The sequence below is a fragment of the Pomacea canaliculata genome, linkage group LG9 (genome assembly GCF_003073045.1).
Source record: "Pomacea canaliculata isolate SZHN2017 linkage group LG9, ASM307304v1, whole genome shotgun sequence".
Lineage (NCBI taxonomy): Eukaryota > Metazoa > Mollusca > Gastropoda > Architaenioglossa > Ampullariidae > Pomacea > Pomacea canaliculata.
This window is the reverse complement of record NC_037598.1, coordinates 22,067,627-22,086,031: the sequence shown is the minus strand read 5'-3', so window position 1 is coordinate 22,086,031 and position 18,405 is coordinate 22,067,627. Positions and strand designations below refer to the sequence as shown.

The 18,405-nt window shown below is 41.7% G+C and overlaps 1 protein-coding gene across 2 annotated transcripts; it reads left to right on the top strand.

Annotated features, from left to right (window-relative positions):
• Positions 1 to 2,036: 2,036 nt before the first annotated feature.
• Positions 2,037 to 17,329, top strand: LOC112572082. Of its 2 annotated transcripts, XM_025251609.1 has the most exons (12): positions 2,037 to 2,186; positions 3,707 to 3,793; positions 4,081 to 4,185; positions 4,786 to 5,018; positions 5,626 to 5,765; positions 6,042 to 6,410; positions 7,555 to 7,732; positions 13,070 to 13,262; positions 13,760 to 13,924; positions 14,224 to 14,299; positions 15,020 to 15,087; positions 16,606 to 17,327. In XM_025251609.1, exons 3-12 carry the CDS (start codon positions 4,143 to 4,145, stop codon positions 16,809 to 16,811), a joined length of 1,671 nt encoding a protein of 556 aa, XP_025107394.1. In that variant the 5' UTR covers positions 2,037 to 2,186; positions 3,707 to 3,793; positions 4,081 to 4,142; the 3' UTR covers positions 16,812 to 17,327. The 2 variants fall into 2 exon arrangements, with proteins under 2 accessions (XP_025107394.1, XP_025107393.1); XM_025251608.1 differs by lacking the exons at positions 2,037 to 2,186; positions 3,707 to 3,793; positions 4,081 to 4,185 and having other exon boundaries at positions 4,660 to 5,018; positions 16,606 to 17,329.
• Positions 17,330 to 18,405: the final 1,076 nt, after the last annotated feature.

The following is an 18,405-nucleotide window of genomic DNA, read 5'->3' as shown; positions in this document are numbered from 1 at the left end:
TCCTTTATAATCTCACTCACTGACTCTCTCCCTCACTCACCCACTGACTCTCTCCCTCACTCACTCATTGACTCTCTCCCTCACTCACTCATTGACTCTCTCCCTCACTCACTCACTGACTCTCTCCCTCACTCACCCACTGACTCTCTCCCTCACTCACTCATTGACTCTCTTCCTCACTCACCCACTGACTCTCTCCCTCACTCACTCATTGACTCTCTCCCTCACTCACCCACTGACTCTCACCCTCACTCACTCACAATTAAAAGAAGGATGTATTCATTTTTGTGTGAGCCGTCACGCTCGTTTCTAAATTAATTTCTGGCATGACCATGTAAGAACAAATGTTTCTAAAGTGAAACAAATATTAGTACTCAGAAAGTAAGTAATAAATGAAACTTATATCAAAGTATATTGTATAGTTTATTAAAAATGCACTCATTCTCTCTACATACCTCCCTCACTCACTCTCTCTCTCTCTCTCTCACTCATTCACACACACACTTCCGCGTCATTAAGTCCTGACGGAAGTCACGCCAGACTTGTAACGCTCCGCCATGCGCGATAAAGGAGAAAAATGGACTCGAGACAGTTCTTGTCCTCAAGGTTCATTAATATGCAGGGTAGGCCCGCCAAGCTATCGATTCACACCTGTCGAAATGCAGATGACTGATCGACCGCACTTCAAACGCCGGTGATGTTTCGATCTTTCCTTTCACTCGTGCAACCAGTCACGTGACTTGGAAGTTGCTGGAGGAACCTCGAGCTGCTGGTGTCTTAGTCTGCGGGGTCGAAACCCTCGGTGGACACCGCTCGGGTAAAGTCCAGCATCATGACAGTGTCACTATTAAGATGGTTTTTCCTTTTCAGCAAAATCTTGTCTTTCAGCTTCGGCAGAAACACTCGTAAGTACACTCGTCTTGAAATCATTAGAATTATATTAAGAAACATATATATATATACAAACACACACACACACACATATATATTCACTAGCGCTCGCACACTTTAGAGTAATTATCTTTTTACAGATATTTATATAATTTTTGGATATCTTTGTTGGGATCCTTGTGGATGTCTTCTGGATTTAAAAAAATCAGTAACATGTGCAAGGAAATTTTGCTCCTGAATAACAAAAACAGTAATGTAGAAAATCTGACAGGATAAAAAATATCCTAAACACATGAATGGATGTCACTTTTTCGCTCCTCAGGTCACCCTTATCCAGTAATTCCACAGTATTTTAGTTGTGATATATTTTTTAATTTCCTTTTAGCTTATTTTCAGGTAATTCAGTCAGCAAGAACAGCGTTACATAGATTATATGAAATATTTTCTAAATGATTCCTGTTCATTTTTTATTGGGGAGGGGGTAAAAGCTTGTGAAAATCAAGCGATTTTTTTCACATGACATCACAGCAGTTCAGCAGTTTGTAGTTTAAAAGCTATTATTTTTAAGTGTCCATTTTAAGTCTCAGTCCAAAATGAGAATTCAGTATCACACCATTTGTTATCCTCTTGAAGTTTTGGTTTTAAGGTGAGCGACCGAAACCATTTTCCGAAAGATTGAAGTGGGGATACCGAGAAATGGTTTAAATCATATAATATGGCACTTTAATACAAGATATAGATACCTGCGCTCAACAGTCAAAAGAATTGACAATGTTGCCGAAAAATGTCGCTAAGAGAGGGAGAACAACAATCCCAGAATGCACTGTGCGAGACACTTCTGTGAATATCGGCACACATTTAGTAATATTATGAGCAGGTGACAAATATCCTGAGATTGTTCTGCACAATCAACAATAACCAATCAACTCCTCCATCACACCCTTTATCCACCCTTTTAATGCGCAACAGATAACAGATGATAGATAAATAGACAATAATCATAGTATTTTGTCAGGCAGCTTCAAGAATGTGAATACAGTTTACTCTAAGATGACAAGAAAATTCTCGAAAGAAATCTCCGTCTAGGACAAACATTCTTGCTCAGCACTTTTTGTTGTTGTTGTTGTCGTCCATAAGGATGTACTCTGTATCCACTGGGGTCTGTGACCATGCGAGGCACTATTCCAGACACACTTCTGCCAAGGGACATCATTCTCTTTGACTTTCATCTCGCATTCAACGTCTCCTCCTATACGGCTTCTGTCCACCTGGACATCACCGGAGAAGCTTTGCAGGTAAGAAGGGATCACCTGTAAATGAAACTTCAGAAGAAAGAAAGAAAGAAAGAAAGAACGAAAGAAAGAAAACGTAATTCAATATCGATACAGGAACAGAAATGAAGGAAGAAATAAATAAGGATTAAAAAGACAAACAGGAAGGACAAAAGTTATTTTATTCTTCAACATGCAGTTAGACTCTAGCCATGTAATTCCTTCTTACTAACTTCCTCAATAAGACAGAGAAAAAGATTGTATAAATCCCGACAAAAGGAAACTCCATTAGCCCAATCCCAGGAAAGAGAACTCTAGCTGACAGTAATGTATCACGTGGGTCATGTTCCGCTATACATCATCGAAAGGTGGGGGAACATAACTGTCAACCTTACCGGCATTTTCTAGCTAATGGCGGGGAATGAAAGGATTTAGGATAATCTGAGCTTGGGGCAGGCAGGTAACCAACGTAGGTGTCGGTCCTTGACACAGAAACGATGAAAATTAAACTGAAAATAGAAAAGTTAGAGATGAACCTCAATGCGGTAGAATATATACAAGATTAAAGATTCAAAGATTGAAATTCTTTGATCTTGAGCCGGCCTAAAGTCACTGAAAATATAAAACTATGAGAATATATAAGAATTGCATGAGGAGTACAATCATTTATCAAGAATTCATAATAAAAATAAAATAAGTAAAACACACACAACAAACACCTTATAGAAACCAAAACTTTAAAGACCAAAATAATGTCTCTAACGGGTCTGGTGTTGGTGTAAATCCAGCATTTTTCATCCTTCTTTCACTTTCAACTGATCCTTCCACAAAGCAGAACAGGTTAGAGGATGGTTCCACCCGGTATCTATAAGTCTTGTTGTGACGCAACTTCCGGTGTTTGGGTGCAGCTGGTGTTGACCTTTTTAATTTGTTTCTGGGACTGTGGGCCAGCTGCAGGCAGTCTAACCTCGACTGACTGACTGACTTGCCTGAACACGACTCAGCTGCAGCGTTGCTGTCTCTTGATGTTCTTCTCGATTGTGGCGGCTGAGCTCGCTTAATCTGATTTTGCCGAGCTCGCCGTCGATGAGAAGAAAGAGATATTGGAGACTGACAACTGCCTTTTCATGCGGGTGGATTGTCCGACATGGGGTTATGAGTAAGGAAACAGAGAGAGAGAGAGAAAGAAGAAAGAAAGAGAGAAAGAGAGAGAGAGAGAGAGAGAGAGAGAGAGAGAGAGAGAACAAAAGAATTCAAACTCGACTCGACTCCTCATCTGTCCATTGGTAGCATCACAAGAGTGATGAGTACCTGTATACTATAATATAAAGCGTCTGGACTGTAGATAACAAGATTAGTTTGAAAAATGACAGAAAGAAATTCAATTAAGAATTAATGAGGAGAGAAACCATGGAAAGTTTAATTAAAAGCTTAATTAAAGTTTAATTAAAAGTTTAATTAAAACTCTTTTCCTCAATTTTTTTTTAATTTTGTATATATACTTCCGTTCGTTGGTGTGATCAAATTCACTAACTGCATTTCAGTTTTCGTCGAACACGTCTGTTGATGACGTCACCTGGGAGCTGACTTCCGGGAGGAATGAGACGTACAGCCGCAACAGCACCGACATCGTGAGTGTCTTTGGTGATAACTGGAGTTGGGGAGGGGAGGATGGTAACTGGTGTACTTTGCACACTGTGGTAGAAGACATTACAGAATTATTATCCGTTATTCTTAATGGCATGAAAATAAATGTTTTCTTTATTTCGACACTGTGATCATAATTGTTACAACTTGAAAGAAGTTGACCTGCTTCCTCAGACAGTATTTGCCTCAAAAAGGCAAGAAAGGCCGACAAATGACAAAAAATACCCTCAGAGAAAAAAATTTTAATTATTGCCTCCACCCACACTAACAGGTTTTCTCGGAAAGCCTCTCATACATCGACAACTTTCACCTGGAGTTTCGCCGATCTCCAGCATGACCTGGCAACTGAAGGGGACGATGTCTTTGATTGTGACAGGTAACAGCCGGCAATACATCTTCTGCTCTCGACTTAAAGGACTAGTTGTTCGTAACATTTTTTTTTTTTAGTAAGGATTCAGTAAAGATCCTCGTACGATACTATTTTACGCCACAAAACACACATATATATATATAAAAGTCAAAGGTCATGTCCACAAGTGTACGATGTAAGCTCTTCAACCAACTTCTTGCTACGTCAGGGTTTTTAAACGACATGAGTTAATCGGCTTAAAGAGAACTTAGTGATAAGATTCCACAATTTGTTGTTGATACCATTTAATCCTCAAATAAAACCAAATAAGGAAGTAGAGGTAGAGAATGAGTGAGAAAAAAATGAACATGGATGAGTGAAGGACGGAGCCTACGAGGGTCTACCAGTGTGTAAGTGTGGTGTGCGGATGTGTTCAAAACCCGACAAAAATCGCTATTTAAGTTTAAGCCCATTAAAAGCATGTCAAACTTATCAAATCTCACAAAACTTACGAAGTTCTCATGCGGCGAATGTTCTCTGCACATAAACTCATCCTCCCTTCCCTCCGTTCCCAACAACATTCGAGAAATGTTCGGTGTCAGCCTGTCACCCTTCTGTGTCTCGTAGACACGGCAGGAGCCGGAGACTTGGTCAGAACCACCGCCAATATACAGGAAGTGCACCTGGACAACAGCACGTGCTCCTGGAGGATAGGGTCACAATACTTCTACCTGACCCCGCCGGAAATTTCCGTCGTCAACGAAACGGGAAATCCGGTGCCGTTGATGGGAGAATATTTTGTTCTCGTGAAGCTGGCCTTTGACGACCCGCAGCAACATCTGTCAGAAAGCACGATAGAGGTTAGTCCTGCCATCTCCACATCCATTCATCTTTTTATCTGTTCAAAATCAAGATAGAGGTTAGTACCTCCTTCTTCACTTCCATTTAAATATTTATTTGATTCAGGATTAGGGTTTCCAAAATTTGTCAATAGCAGCTAAATACCGAAACTTTTCGACTTACACAAAACTTTGGAGTTTTCCCCGACAAACAATATGTTTATAGAACAACCAACCGTAATTCCAGAAGCTGTCACAGATGGCAGATGCGAATTGTTTTAATTTTCTTTGATAAATGGAAAATATGTGAACTTTTCTTTTCATATGAAATGTATTTCAAACTGTAATTTAAAACTGAACGGTCTGGAAATTTAAACTACTTCATCAAGAAGACTTACTTTTAAAATCAGAAAATATTTTAAGCAGGAAATTGAATGAGGATAGTTTACCTGTTCAACGTGACTAAAGGTGACGATAATGATGATAATTCTCTGTTACTGTTGTTGAAGATGTGCGTGTGTGTGTGTGTGTGTGCGTGTGTATATGTGTATGTCGTTGCCTAGCGACAGCCCAGTACAAATTTGCCAACTGCTGAAGTTTCACTCACTCTTGCTCTCTTTGACTGAAGCTGCGCACGCCCTCTGAAGCGTCGTCACGTGAGGTGATCCTGACCATTCAGAGCGCCGGCACCAGTTACGTCACAGGCGTCACGCCACGCTCGCAGTCCGCCGCCGAGAGTGTGACGCCAGCTGTCCGCTCCACCTACGTGTGAGTTCACTCCCATTAATCCGTTCTGTTAATCAGTTCAAAATGATAATATATGCAAGTATGGTTGGCCAACTGTACTAAGAATTAAAGTTCAGATAAGGTTAAAATAATTAATTAATTAATCCACGGTATGCATGTGACGTGGTATGCAAGATGGCGCTTGCTTGAATAAGGTCCATTGTTGCCATCCATTTAGATTACTATATGGCAGAGATGTTTATATTCTTTATTACATTTAATTACATGACAGCGCTGTGGTCAAGGCTGGCTTTGCAGGTCATTCCAGAGTGACGTGGCGGCGCTCAGGTTACCCGTCTTGCAGCGTGACGTCATCAACTTCTCTCGCGCCGAGGCGGAGCTACGTTTCGGGACACGCGCGGAGGACTACAGCCAGCTGCGGGACGGCAACGTTGTCGACGTGGGGGCGCTCGTGCAGTTCGGAGTGAGGGGCGTGGCCATCGAATGGCGGGGCGTGGCCACCGACGGAACTGCCGGAACTGACAGTGACGCCTCTGGCGCGAGGGGTGGTTCGCTCATCTGGGTTAGCTCCCTGCCAGTCACTCTGCAGTGTCCTCCCCCTGGGGAGAAGCGGCCTGAGCTGCTGCTGCAGCTGACAGAAACAACCTCCTGCGCCTACGATGGCAAGTGAGTGAAAAGGGGTCTTCGTGATGCGGTCTGAAGTTCGGCAAAAGCGTCGGGAAAAGGTACTTAATCACAATTTCAGGTCACCCGAGCAACATATACTAGTTATTAAGTTTACTTACGTTTACAACTTATTCTAATGCTGATGTTCGTTGATATATAATTGTTGTTGTTTTTTAGTTTTTTTCTTTTTCACCTCTACCGCCATTTGCGACAGTGGCTTCGCGGAAACACGATCACAGCCTTCGTTTGTTTCCCGAAATTTCTCTTCCAGACACTGTAATTCAATGACAAAATAAATAAATAAATAAAAATAAAGCGAATTTTTTTAATATCAAAGTTCGAAAGATTTGATAGTTCCAACCATTTTTCGTTTGAAATCAATGTTGTCGGCTTAGTTTTGGATTAATGTTTTTGTAAATCGAATAACAAACTATGTGTCGCCTGGCAAGAGGAGAAAGATAATTTTTATTAAAACTTTCCTTTATCAATTTTCAGAACAAAATTTTGGTGAAAAGTCTTTAAATATTTCAGTCTACATATGCTAATTACATCAGAAAATACATAAAGACAAACATAAAATCCACGTAAACCACATCATAAACTCAAACTAAACATGTTAGCGAACAAGCAGACAGAGACAGAGGAACTCCCCATAAACATAAAAAAGAATAAAAAGCTCGCACGTGATGCAGGCTGGGACAGTACAACATCAAAAAGAACTGCCAGACGGTTCGACCTGAAAATAAGTTATGATTCTGTTTTTGCGACCTTAGACCTTTCTTTAACGTAACCTTTGTTCCCCACCACCCCCACCACCACCACCATACATCCTACAAACATGTCTACTCTATTACTCCTCCCTCCCCTCATCACAGTGCGAAACTACAAGTAAACAAGTAATGTCTGCCAAGATGACGATTTGACATGTTATTACAATCCTCTCACTTTTTCTCTCTCACAAAATTTGTCTCAGAGCTCGTTACACTCGACATCTTGAACGTTGTCTCACCTGAACGTTGTCTTGACGACCGTTTGTCGCTCAAAGTTGTTGCCAGCAGTTGGCGCGGTCTCGTGTGTTATCGTACTGACAGTCATCTCGCTGTAAGCTTTTTCGTCACTAACGGTTGTTGATGACGTCACGCAGTGCCCGGGCAGGGGTCGCCGTGGCGCTGACGCACGGGGTCAACTCCACCGCCACGGCCTACAACATCACGGTGCGGGTGTACCTCAGTGACGTCATGCGACTCCTGGCCTACGCCAACAGCGTCTTACGTCAGAACTCGCTCTCCGTCGTCCAGAACGACAGCGTCGTCACCATCGACGTAAGTACACCAGGCATGAGTCGACGACTGTTGCTTGTCTGGGCCTCAACTTGGCGAGGGACTAACTTTCACTGACTACTCTGCCTGTCTCTACAAATGGCTGTCTAATTAGCCGTCCTCTCCTAATTGGCTGTCTAGTTTAATTGTCTACCCTGCCTGTCTCTGCCTTTGATTATCTAATTTGTCTACTTGCCTGACTATACAAGAGGCTGGCTAATTATTTGAGCTGTCTACTCTGCCTGTTGTGGCTGGCTACCGAATTAGCCTGACCACTCGATTCTCTCTCCATTTTGTTATCTAATTAGTTTCATTGTTTACTCTGGCTGTCTAAATAGTTTGTCCACTTGCTCGTCTTCTGTTCAGTTGGCTGTCTAGTCTGTCTAGTCTAGTCTCTGTATTTGGTTGTCTACTAAGTATAAATTATTTACTCGCTCGTCTTCTGTCCATGTAGCCGTCTAATTAGTCTGTCTACCTGTCTGTCTTCGATTTGATTAATTAGTGTAACTGTCTGCTTGGCGGTTGGTGCGTCCGCTCAGCTTTGTCTGTAAGAGACTTGCCCGTAATTGTCCAGCAGACATACTTACCTGTCTCGCCACTTGGCTAACTAATTATTTTATCTACTGGCATGTCGTCTACTTGATTAACTGTTTACTTTCATGCCATCGACTTCGCTGTCTAATTGTATTTCCCATATATGGTGAAAATATTTTTCTTCTGATGCCCAGTAACACATTATTAAAAACTGAAGATCCCCAATTTTGTTAAACATTTTCAATGAAAGACAGATGAACTGGCCGCCATTAGTGTCTTGTCTCTGCCTTATTGTCAGCCTCATAATCACAGTCATATGTTAGCTTGCGACAGAGAAAACTTGCTGCCCCAACAGGGCTTCGTTAGGTCATCGTCAGACGAAAGCAAAGAAAGAAGACAACCGAGACATCAAGGTAAAGCTTCAATCAGATAATTTGGATTGGAAATAGACTGCGACTAATGGAACTGGACTCCATCCAGAGAGATCAAGCTGGGAGGAACTCGGAACTCCAAGTTAATTAAAGACAAGACAGAATATAAATACTGAGAAGGAACGAAGAAGGAAAGCAGGAAAAACCAATCGATGGTCATTTATTGGGATCGTTATCATCAGAATTAACTTCGTTAGAAACTGTGAACCCCGAGGAATTTGTGGTTCAGACAGGTGAAGGACAGTCTGATGATGGCAGGAAGAATCATGATTTGGAATAAATAGCTTTGTGTATGGGTGAGAAGGAGAGAAAATTACACTGTAATTCTGTAGTCGATTCACTGATGGCAAACTCATCGACGCTGGTCCTATGTCCAGGTAACCACAGCTGGTCACCAGATGTTTCTAACGAGTGCTCAATCTTCTGTTTGAAACATCATAACACATTTACAAAAGCTTATCAAACTATTTTTATCGTTATTTTTCTTGTTAGTGCGGCAGGTGTAATGAATTCTTTTTGTCCCGCATCCTTGCTCGTTGTCTGTTATGTCCCCTTAAGCATCACGTGACTTTGTGCTCGCAGTCAGGGATGCGCCCACTAGCATGTTGGATTTTGTGCAAATAGTTTACCATCGTTTGCCAAACTATGAAGCAAAGGATGAAATTTAGGAACCTCTCTCTCTCTCTCACACACACACATCAGTACGCAGAAATTGTCATCTCTAAGACCTATTCCCCAAAAGATTGACACCTGTTGTCAGTTCAAGTTTTTTAGATGAAAATTTTTCTCAATTCAATCGTTTTCGCGGTCAAAACAAAGGCTTGAAGGTTATTCCCACTTGGAGTGTTCTTACGATCAAGAAATTAAAGCAGCTGTCCTCGATTGTTTGGAAAAATATGTTTTCAAATTAAAATTATATAGTTAAATTTAAAAATTTAAAACTTATAATTATGAATATTTAGAGGCTACGTTTCTCCAACGTTTTCGTGTTAGCAGTTAATGGTTCGTTAGTAACGCAGATGAAAGCTGAATACATGGATAGGACAGACAGATAGATGGACAGACAGACGAACATTTTAAAGATTACAGTTTTCTCAACAAGGAAGTTGCACTTTTCATGTTGGATTTATCGTTGATCAATGATCGCGAAAAAATTGCATATTTCACCATATTTTTCTCTGAAAGCAGCTCCCATTAAGCCGCTAATTACAAGAAATGTCTTAAGCAGGATACTTAAAAGCTGAAGATTTATATAACTGGATATTTAAGGCTTTTAAGACAAAACCATCTGGCATCAGACCCATGTGAAACCAGCCAAACCTACCTCATCCAAAGAAAAGCATTGTCCTGCAAAGAAAGAAAAATATCTTAAGATAAATATATTTTTTCAATTTCTGTTATAAACGTTTATCCTTTCCGTATTATTTTTCGAAGATATATGTCTGTCGATTTTTCATTTACAATAAACTGACATTGACCATTTGTATCACTACATCAGAGACCACACGCTACAAGTAAGTTACAATTACTTATTCCGAACTTTTTTCCCCCACATCTTGCGAATGAAATTATTTATGGTCTTTACCCAGAGACCAATACCCGGTTAGTACCTAACTGGATGTCTAGATGTCTGTTCTTTCTTTAGACTGCTCAGACTGCTTGGAAGAAGGAGGTGGCGTGTCGGGGTCGTTCACGAGTTATTATCCGTTATTTATGTTTCCATCTTGTTGCTTGTGCGGTACCTTCTGTAGTTTGAGGCGACGATCTTCGATTTCTTTTAAGGAAACCTTGAAACAACCACCTGTTCCTTTAAAACCCACGTTTCTGTCACACCACTGCGTTCTTTGTCAAGAAAATCCTAGTCATATTCCACAGAGAAGCCCAGACGATTTAGTCTGATTTATAGTACCTCGTTGTTTTATAACATTTTAAACCGTTTGTGTTCCATGCAGATATATATAAAGCATATCATGTGTCCCTCCTCATCAGACACTCATATTACCAGAAATATTTCGCAGGCTTCATTATGTATGGTCCTCGCATGAGTCAGACATTTTATATTTATGATGCTGCTTTGGTTCCGTAACCACGATCCCTCGCCCGCTCCCAGAATATCCGCAAGTCTCTCCAGACAGACGCAGCACGACCAACAGTCCTGCTTTTCCGAGGATGTCGACCCCAGCTCTTTCACAGTAAATCACTCAGTGCAGTCACTCGAAGCAGCAAGGTCATGGAGGACACATCTCCATGGTATGGCATGAGGTGCAGTGTACAGCCCAGTCTCTTCAAACCCGGAATCCGCAAGACCTGGAAGAGGATGTATTATTGCTGACATTGGCAGTGACCATGACTTCATCTTCACGAGCCTCAAGTTGAAGCTGAAGGCGATGCTACGATCGAACATCTATTGAATTTTGAAAACATCAGCATCATTGAAAGCATCGTCAACTATCTCATCTTGAGAAGGTTCATCATCAGAGGGACTTCTGTCACAACTTCATCGGTTTTTGACAGAGTCTGGCACCAGGGGCTGTGGCAAGTGAACAAAAGTTCGGCAACGAAGAGGGTTGAGTCCAAGTCATCGAAGCGCAGCACAAAGAACTGCAAGACCTTACCAGCACATAGATCTTTTAAAAATTAGTTTTCTCAACAAGGAAGCAGACGAATTTTTGAATCCTGATGAAGATAGGTTTGTTATACGCCACTGAACGAATCTTAGTCCTGTCTCAATAGTTTGCGCTCGGACTGGTCTTTAAGACCATCGCTAATCTCCGTAACTACCCAGCCGGTAACATAAACAATGTTTGCTTGGAAAGATGTCTAAATATTTGATCATCCATGGAAAGAGAAAAGAAAACCGAAACCATTCAACTGGATGAAATATCATCGACTAACGCAGATAAAGCGAGATGTTCCCCGGATGTGATGAAATGGAAGCAGGACTTACCACAGGACTTAGCCCCCGGTCTGGCGGCCATCACGACATAGACACCACCTAATGCCTCTCGTCTGAAATGAAGCGTCTTGTCCTCAATGCAGCGAGAAGGCGAGACAATCTCGAAGTGAGGTTGCGGTTGAGTGATTTTAGCCGTTTCCTGTCGATCTAATTATCTCCCAGACTGTCAGACAATTAAACCTAAAAGCAGACTTCACAATCCTCCTCCTCTCCTCCTTCCTCTCCTCCTCCTCATCATCATCATCATCATCATCATCATCATCATCTCCAGCTGTGTGATGCTGATTCTACACAGCGGGGTTTAACAATAAGACATCTCCACTGTCCTCAGTCTGGACGAAAGCTCTGCTGTACCCGCCATCGTGATGCCGCCCATCCAGCATCTGTTGGCGATGCGTCCAGACAGCAGCTCACTAAACACATCTTCGTCGATGGAGGAAAGTGCAACATAGTGACCCTCCCCAGCTAATATTGAATGTTGTCGTTCGCTTGCTCAACTCTCGACAATATTTGTATTTGGCAAAGGCGCGAGAAATGTGGATGACCAATGCACTTTGGAACGAACTTTTATTTCTTATTTTTATTTCTTTTACTTCTGTGACTAGAGCACCTTCCCATGTTCATATTGCCCACTGAGATAAATAATGTTGGTCATTGTCATTGTCATTGTCATTGTCATTGTCATTGTCATTGTCATCGTACGTTAACACTTTCCGACATGTTGTTTCATGATCAATGACTGTTTTCTTCTCATAAAGTCCAATTTTAGAAAAATGCTTTTTAAACTAAGTTATGACACTTGCAGAGAAATATTGCCAATCACTAAAGTGACTTGATTTTTTTTTAATAGTTTAGTAATGAGACCACGGTTTGAAAAGATTGGCTCACATGTGTTAATTTTATGGAGCTTCCCTGCAGTGTGGTAAAATTTTGCAAAATATACTAGAAGTGTTTTTAATACAAATATAATGCATATATATGTGTGAAGCACAAACATAACGGGGAAAATAATGGGAGATGGTGATATATAATACTAATGTAACAACAATCACAAATAAAATGTAGCAGGAAATGTGAAAAAAGAACATTAAACATAAAAGGAAATAAAACGAAATTTTACCCAAAATAGAATGGAAGAAATGAAAAAGGAAAAGCTGTGTTGCGCCTTGATGAAATATATTGGGAAATGTCTGGGAAAGATATTAGGAAAAGTAGAGTAATGACAGCGGGAGGTGCATGGTAAAGATAATGGGAAACGGGAGATGCAGGATAAATATAACGGGAGATGCTTATTAAAGGTCACAGGAAGTGCACGGCAAAAATAACGGTACAGAAATAACGGTACATGAATAGAAGACGTGATGGGGGAATGACCGAGGGAAGGACGATGAAAATTGCTGACATGTTTCCCTTCGCCAGATCGCACGCATGACCTTCAGTGACCCCACGACCGTCACGCTGACCCTGAGCCTGAACCTCAGTGACCCCTTACGAGCGCTGCCAGACTACCACGTGATCCCTGCCGACGCCAGCTTCGCGGACCGTTGGGGCAACGACACGGACATGTTTGCTGACATGCAGCATGTGAAGGTCCACTTCGACAAACAGTGCAGTGAGCGTTCACGCCGTTTAACCCTTCTGAACTTTTTTATTTTATTTTGGTGAATGTGGATCGGATGGGTAGAGGAGAGTGTGGGGAGAAAGAACTCAAATCCGACTGTGGCTCAGAGGATCGATGCTTCGTGGTCTTCGGCGATTCCTTCCCCTCCCTACTCACCTTTCCCCCCCCTTCCCATCATGCCTATCTGCTCAGCAGAAAATGATTAAGAGAGTTATCAGCGACGATGACTGGGGTGGACGGATAGAAATGTGCTTAATATTGCTTTTGTTTTTATATTTGCTCATGTCGACGTGTCATGATGACATTTATTACTTCTTGTGATATGACACCATGTCATGTCATGTCTTTCAGTCACAGCATATTTCGTGTCGACGTCACAATTCCCCTCCCATTCCCAAGCAGTTGTCTCCATTTTCCATTTTTATTTATTTTTGTCTACATTGATTCCTCATCTGGTCCGCTTCCTCCTCTGCATTGACCTGCTGCAGGTGGACACGTATCCTGGCGGACCTCAGGTCAGTGCACCTGCAACCATGACGTCACTCGGTCCGATTGCGCGTGTTGCGTGGCAGGGGCATGCCAGTGCGGAGAGGTCAACCCCAATCAGTGCGTGCCCTGTCAGCATCCACATTACTGCCAACCCTTCCTGCCAGGCAAGTGAAGGCAAACATGGATGTCTATAGGTGGACTGCTGTCTGCCGAGACCAACGCTTAGCCTCTTTGCGAAGTTCTCCGTTGTTAGTCTCGGCGAGCCTAAACAATAAATGTTGCTAAACCGGAAGCTTTGTAGTATCATGCCTCGTTTTAGTAGTTGCTTTTTGTATCCTTATTGTTTCATTCCCTCGTTCTCTCTGTACCACACACACACACGAACCAATGCACGCACACACAATGACCATGCTTTGTCATTAATCACCATCAATTATGATGAATTGTTAACTTTTATTTCCAGGTTTCGATACTATCTCAGAACTTACACTCACTGACGGGGTCTCCTCCATCGTTTGCGATCCCTTCCACCGTTACAGGTATTTTGTGTGTCGTCAGACAGGTATTTACCTTCAACGACAAGGACTACTCAAATTAACTTTTCAGGATAAACACTGTTAGCTTTATTTCAAGCCGTGCAAAAATATACCCGGATGTTGATGGTAGATTGTTTATTTATGACTCACTTCAAAAGCAAGCGACGTCAACAAACTATGAAATACTAGAAGAATCTATGACATCAAAAGAAAGTTAACTTTGTAAAATGACAATATTTCCCTTGTCGCACACACACACACACACTTAGGGTGTCGGATACTGAGTCTGACAGGTGAAAGAGTTAAGTATTCAAGAGTTCCTGCTTCACATACTTCACAGACTTCTAAATGTCACCCATAAAGTTTCACCAGGCCTTAACGTTGGCGATCTTTTCCATTGTTTAAACATTTTCTCACCTCGTCAATAACTGTACCTCATACATGTTTCTAAAAATAACTTTCAGCTTCCTTGTCTGTTGATGCACAAAAACAAGTTTGATACTAAGATCTCTCTTTAAATTAAGTTTCGCATTTCCTAGCTCAGATTCTTTTGGTGCAAACTCTAGAACTATCAACAAGTTTCATTGTTCACCTGAGGAAGAATAAGTTTGTAAGTAGATATGATAGAAATGATAGAAATGTATGAAAAAAGAAATTTTGTCTCAAATTTCTTTTAATCAGGATTTACTCATGTTTGTATTTATAACATTTTGTTATTTCTAGACCATGGACTTCTGGGATCTCATGTTACGAGAAAGGCCATCTTCCTGACAACACCTGGAACTGGACAGGTATTGGTTTCGGCTAAAAAGTGTGTAATATGATATTCGTATGGGTGAGGAGGTAAATTAGTCCAGTACTCGTGGGGTCGATTGGTCCAGGACTCATACTGGCCATTGGTTCTAGGAACGTGCGTAGATATTGGTCCATCGTTTGTGGGACAATTGGTCCAGGGCTCATATGTGAGGGGAGAAAATTGGTTCAGGGCTCTCAGGAGAGGGGGAATTGGTCCAGGGTTTGTGGGGAATTGGTCCAGAGTTTGTGCGGAATTGGTCAGGGTTTGTGAGGAATTAGTACAGGGTTTTGGGGAAGTCGTCCAGGGTTTGTGGGGAATCGGTCCAGGGTTTATGGGGAATTGGTCCAGGGTTTGTGGAGAGTTAGTCCAGGGTTTGTGGCAGACACAAAATGTAGCTCTGGTGTGTTCCCACTACAAAGCCACCTTGTAGACCCCAGCTGTGTCCGAGACACAGAGTAACTCTAAAGGGTACACTACCAGGGGTCGTGTGTCCTTGGTGATGTTGTCAAGTGTTGCCTAATAATGATGTGGAGCAAACTTCTACTTGCAAACGCTCGTAATAACCTAATAATGTCGTGATATCGATCTGTTTTCCACATCATAAACCCACCTCATGCACTAGGCCCAAGGTTTCTTTTTGTAATGATATGTAAGTTGTTTGCTTTTATAGTCTTGATTTTTTTTCTCTTTCTTGATAACTATGCCACCTAACTTTGTTCTCTTCATCAATCCCTCAAAGTTTTGCTGGAGTACAGTGTCGACTGTTGGCTTGCCTTAAGAATTTTCTGATGAATGTGTGTGATCGGTTGTTAGCTCGAGGGAAATATTGATTGCGGAAAAGAAGAGAAGAAAGAAAAATCAACGGAAGATGAGCAGCCTACAGTAAAATGAATCTAACTTCGGCTTCTTTTTTTTTTTGGTGAAGGATGATATCTCTTCTAATCCCTTTTTAAGATGCAAGGATTTGGGAGGAAGGAGTTAAGAAAAAAGAAGACGACAAGCGAGAGGAGAGAGAGAGGAGAGCAGTGACAGTGAATGGAAAGCGCGAGAGGAAGAGACTGAGACAGAATAATAGTGAGAGAGACAGCGAAGGGAGAAATGTAAATAACTGCAAAGATTAAAAGAAATCTTGTTAGGAATGAAAGACTATAGTAGAAGGAAGATTGATTCAATATGTTTGCTTGGATTTAAAAATAATCTGCTTCAAGATTGAAATCGTTAACTTGTGTACTGCCTTAGTTCGCTCCCTTGCTATCCCTTTTATTTGTTCTGGAAATCCATTCTTTATTTTGATTTTTTCTTTAAACTCTCTCTTCCTCTGCTTAACTCTATCTGTCAAAGAGCAAATCCCATCATCATCATCATCATCCTCATCATCGTCGTCGTCGCAAACTTTTTTTCATTCAACGTAGTCATGGTTGGTCAATCGATTCCTTCCCAGCCTGCAAGAGTTCATCGGCCCCGATTGGGTTATCAGCCAAACGTCACTTCCGTCCCGCTTCTTTGCTTGCAGCGCTCACCCCGGTGGTCGGAGCCATTCTCTATCGCGATGTCAACACCGGAACTTTGTACGGCGTCTCCAACAACGGCCTGGCGCGCATGCGCAGTGTAGACGGAGGGGTCACGTGGTACACACTGTCTCTGCGGGATTATCAGAAGGCAACCTCCACCGCTGACCTCGTCAACTCCTCGCAGATTGCAACCGGAATTGAGTTCTGAGCAGGAGACTCCGCGGCTCTCCAGAGTTCATCCTCCGTGTCTTGAAGCCGAAGTTCTGAAGCAAGAGACTTTGAACTTATTATAAAAATAAGACGGTTCTGTCTGCTCGACCATTGTAACTATCTTTGGAAAAAAATATAAAGGATGCTCCATCAACTCAACGTATTTGAAAAAAACCAGTTTCGTTCGGTATGTGGTGAAACCCTTACAAAGTTGTGTAAGCGAAGCCTTCGAATATTATAATCTCAACTTTTAATGTATAGCTAGTGTTTCTTGAGTCTGAGTGAAAGAAACAAAAACCTTAAAATGTCGTGCCACGGCCATCTTACCGAGGACTAAGCAAAGAAAAGAAAAGGAAGGAAAGGAGTAGATGAGACAATCACGCAAGAAGAAGAGGTCACAATTCTTATCTTGAATCTCATTGTAAATTTTCTTTAAAACTTTTGATGGTAGTGAAGATACAGATCATAAAAGTGCATCTGAAGATTTATGTAGTCGTTGTCTTTTCTCTGAATATTGCTAGGGAATTAGTGATGCTATCTAAAAACATTAAAGCTGATTTTTTTCACCTCAGGTTTAATCAAAATGCTTGACCTAGAGAGGGGGACTGTCAATGTAAATGTAAAAGTACTTGCGTGCGCGCGCGCGTGTGTGTTTGTTTTGTGTAGAAATCCATGATATAGATACACCAAAACAAAGCAGCTGGTAGTGATATTGTGATTCCATAGTCCAGACTAGCATCATTATGTAGCAAGGATAACATTTACTCACAAACACACGTGCGCGCACACTCACACACTCACACATGCGTGCGCACTCGCTCACACACAAAGAGTTACTTTTTCAGATAAATTGCTAAAACAAAACTGCAAAACATCATACGTTATGTGCTATTGGCAGTTAATTACATATTAAAATAAATCAAGTTAAAAAATCCCATAATAACGAGATTTGTTCTTCGCGACATCTAAGCACGAACTCTCAAAAGTCAAGGCTTAGAGAAGAGCGCCAGTGATGTCCCCTTGTCACGGACAACTGTAAATCAACAACCGCCTCATTCCACAGAAACCACGGCTGGTGAGCAGTGTTCGCATCAGCAGCTCATTGAGTCGTGCTGGAGCTGAGGTAGAAGACCGGCTCTCGAATGAGCAGAGAGGAAGAGAAAGGGAGAGAAAGGGAGGGCGTGAAGCCGATACCTCCACCCTGATAAGCTTTATGTAAGCACAGGAAGGAAAAATCAATCCATCGATTCAAGAACTTTTGCACAAAAAAAAATAAATAAATATATATATATATAAAAATTTACAAAAAGCTTGAGGTGAGTGAGTGAATGTAAGAGGGAGAGAGAGTGTGTGTGTCCTCATCTGATCACTACAAAGTCACACTTCTAAGATCATTAATATCCAAGATCACTAATTACAATACCCAGATCACTAACCCCAATCACCAGATTACTAACCATCCTTTCACTCACTAGTCCCACTGCCAACATCACTAACCGCACTTCCAAGATGGCCTCCGGCGTCTGGTACTTGTTGCCGGTGATGTGCAAGAGCCGTGTGGCTAACATGCTTTCGCCGCAATGTTCAAGTCC

Coding starts and splice junctions, on each gene's coding strand:
- LOC112572082 (XM_025251608.1), top strand. CDS start 4,680: ATGCGGCGAATGTTCTCTGCACATAAACTCATCCTCCCTTCCCTCCGT. Junction 13,925..14,223: donor CTGCCAACCCTTCCTGCCAG/GCAAGTGAAGGC, acceptor TTTTATTTCCAG/GTTTCGATACTATCTCAGAA. Junction 14,300..15,019: donor GATCCCTTCCACCGTTACAG/GTATTTTGTGTG, acceptor TGTTATTTCTAG/ACCATGGACTTCTGGGATCT.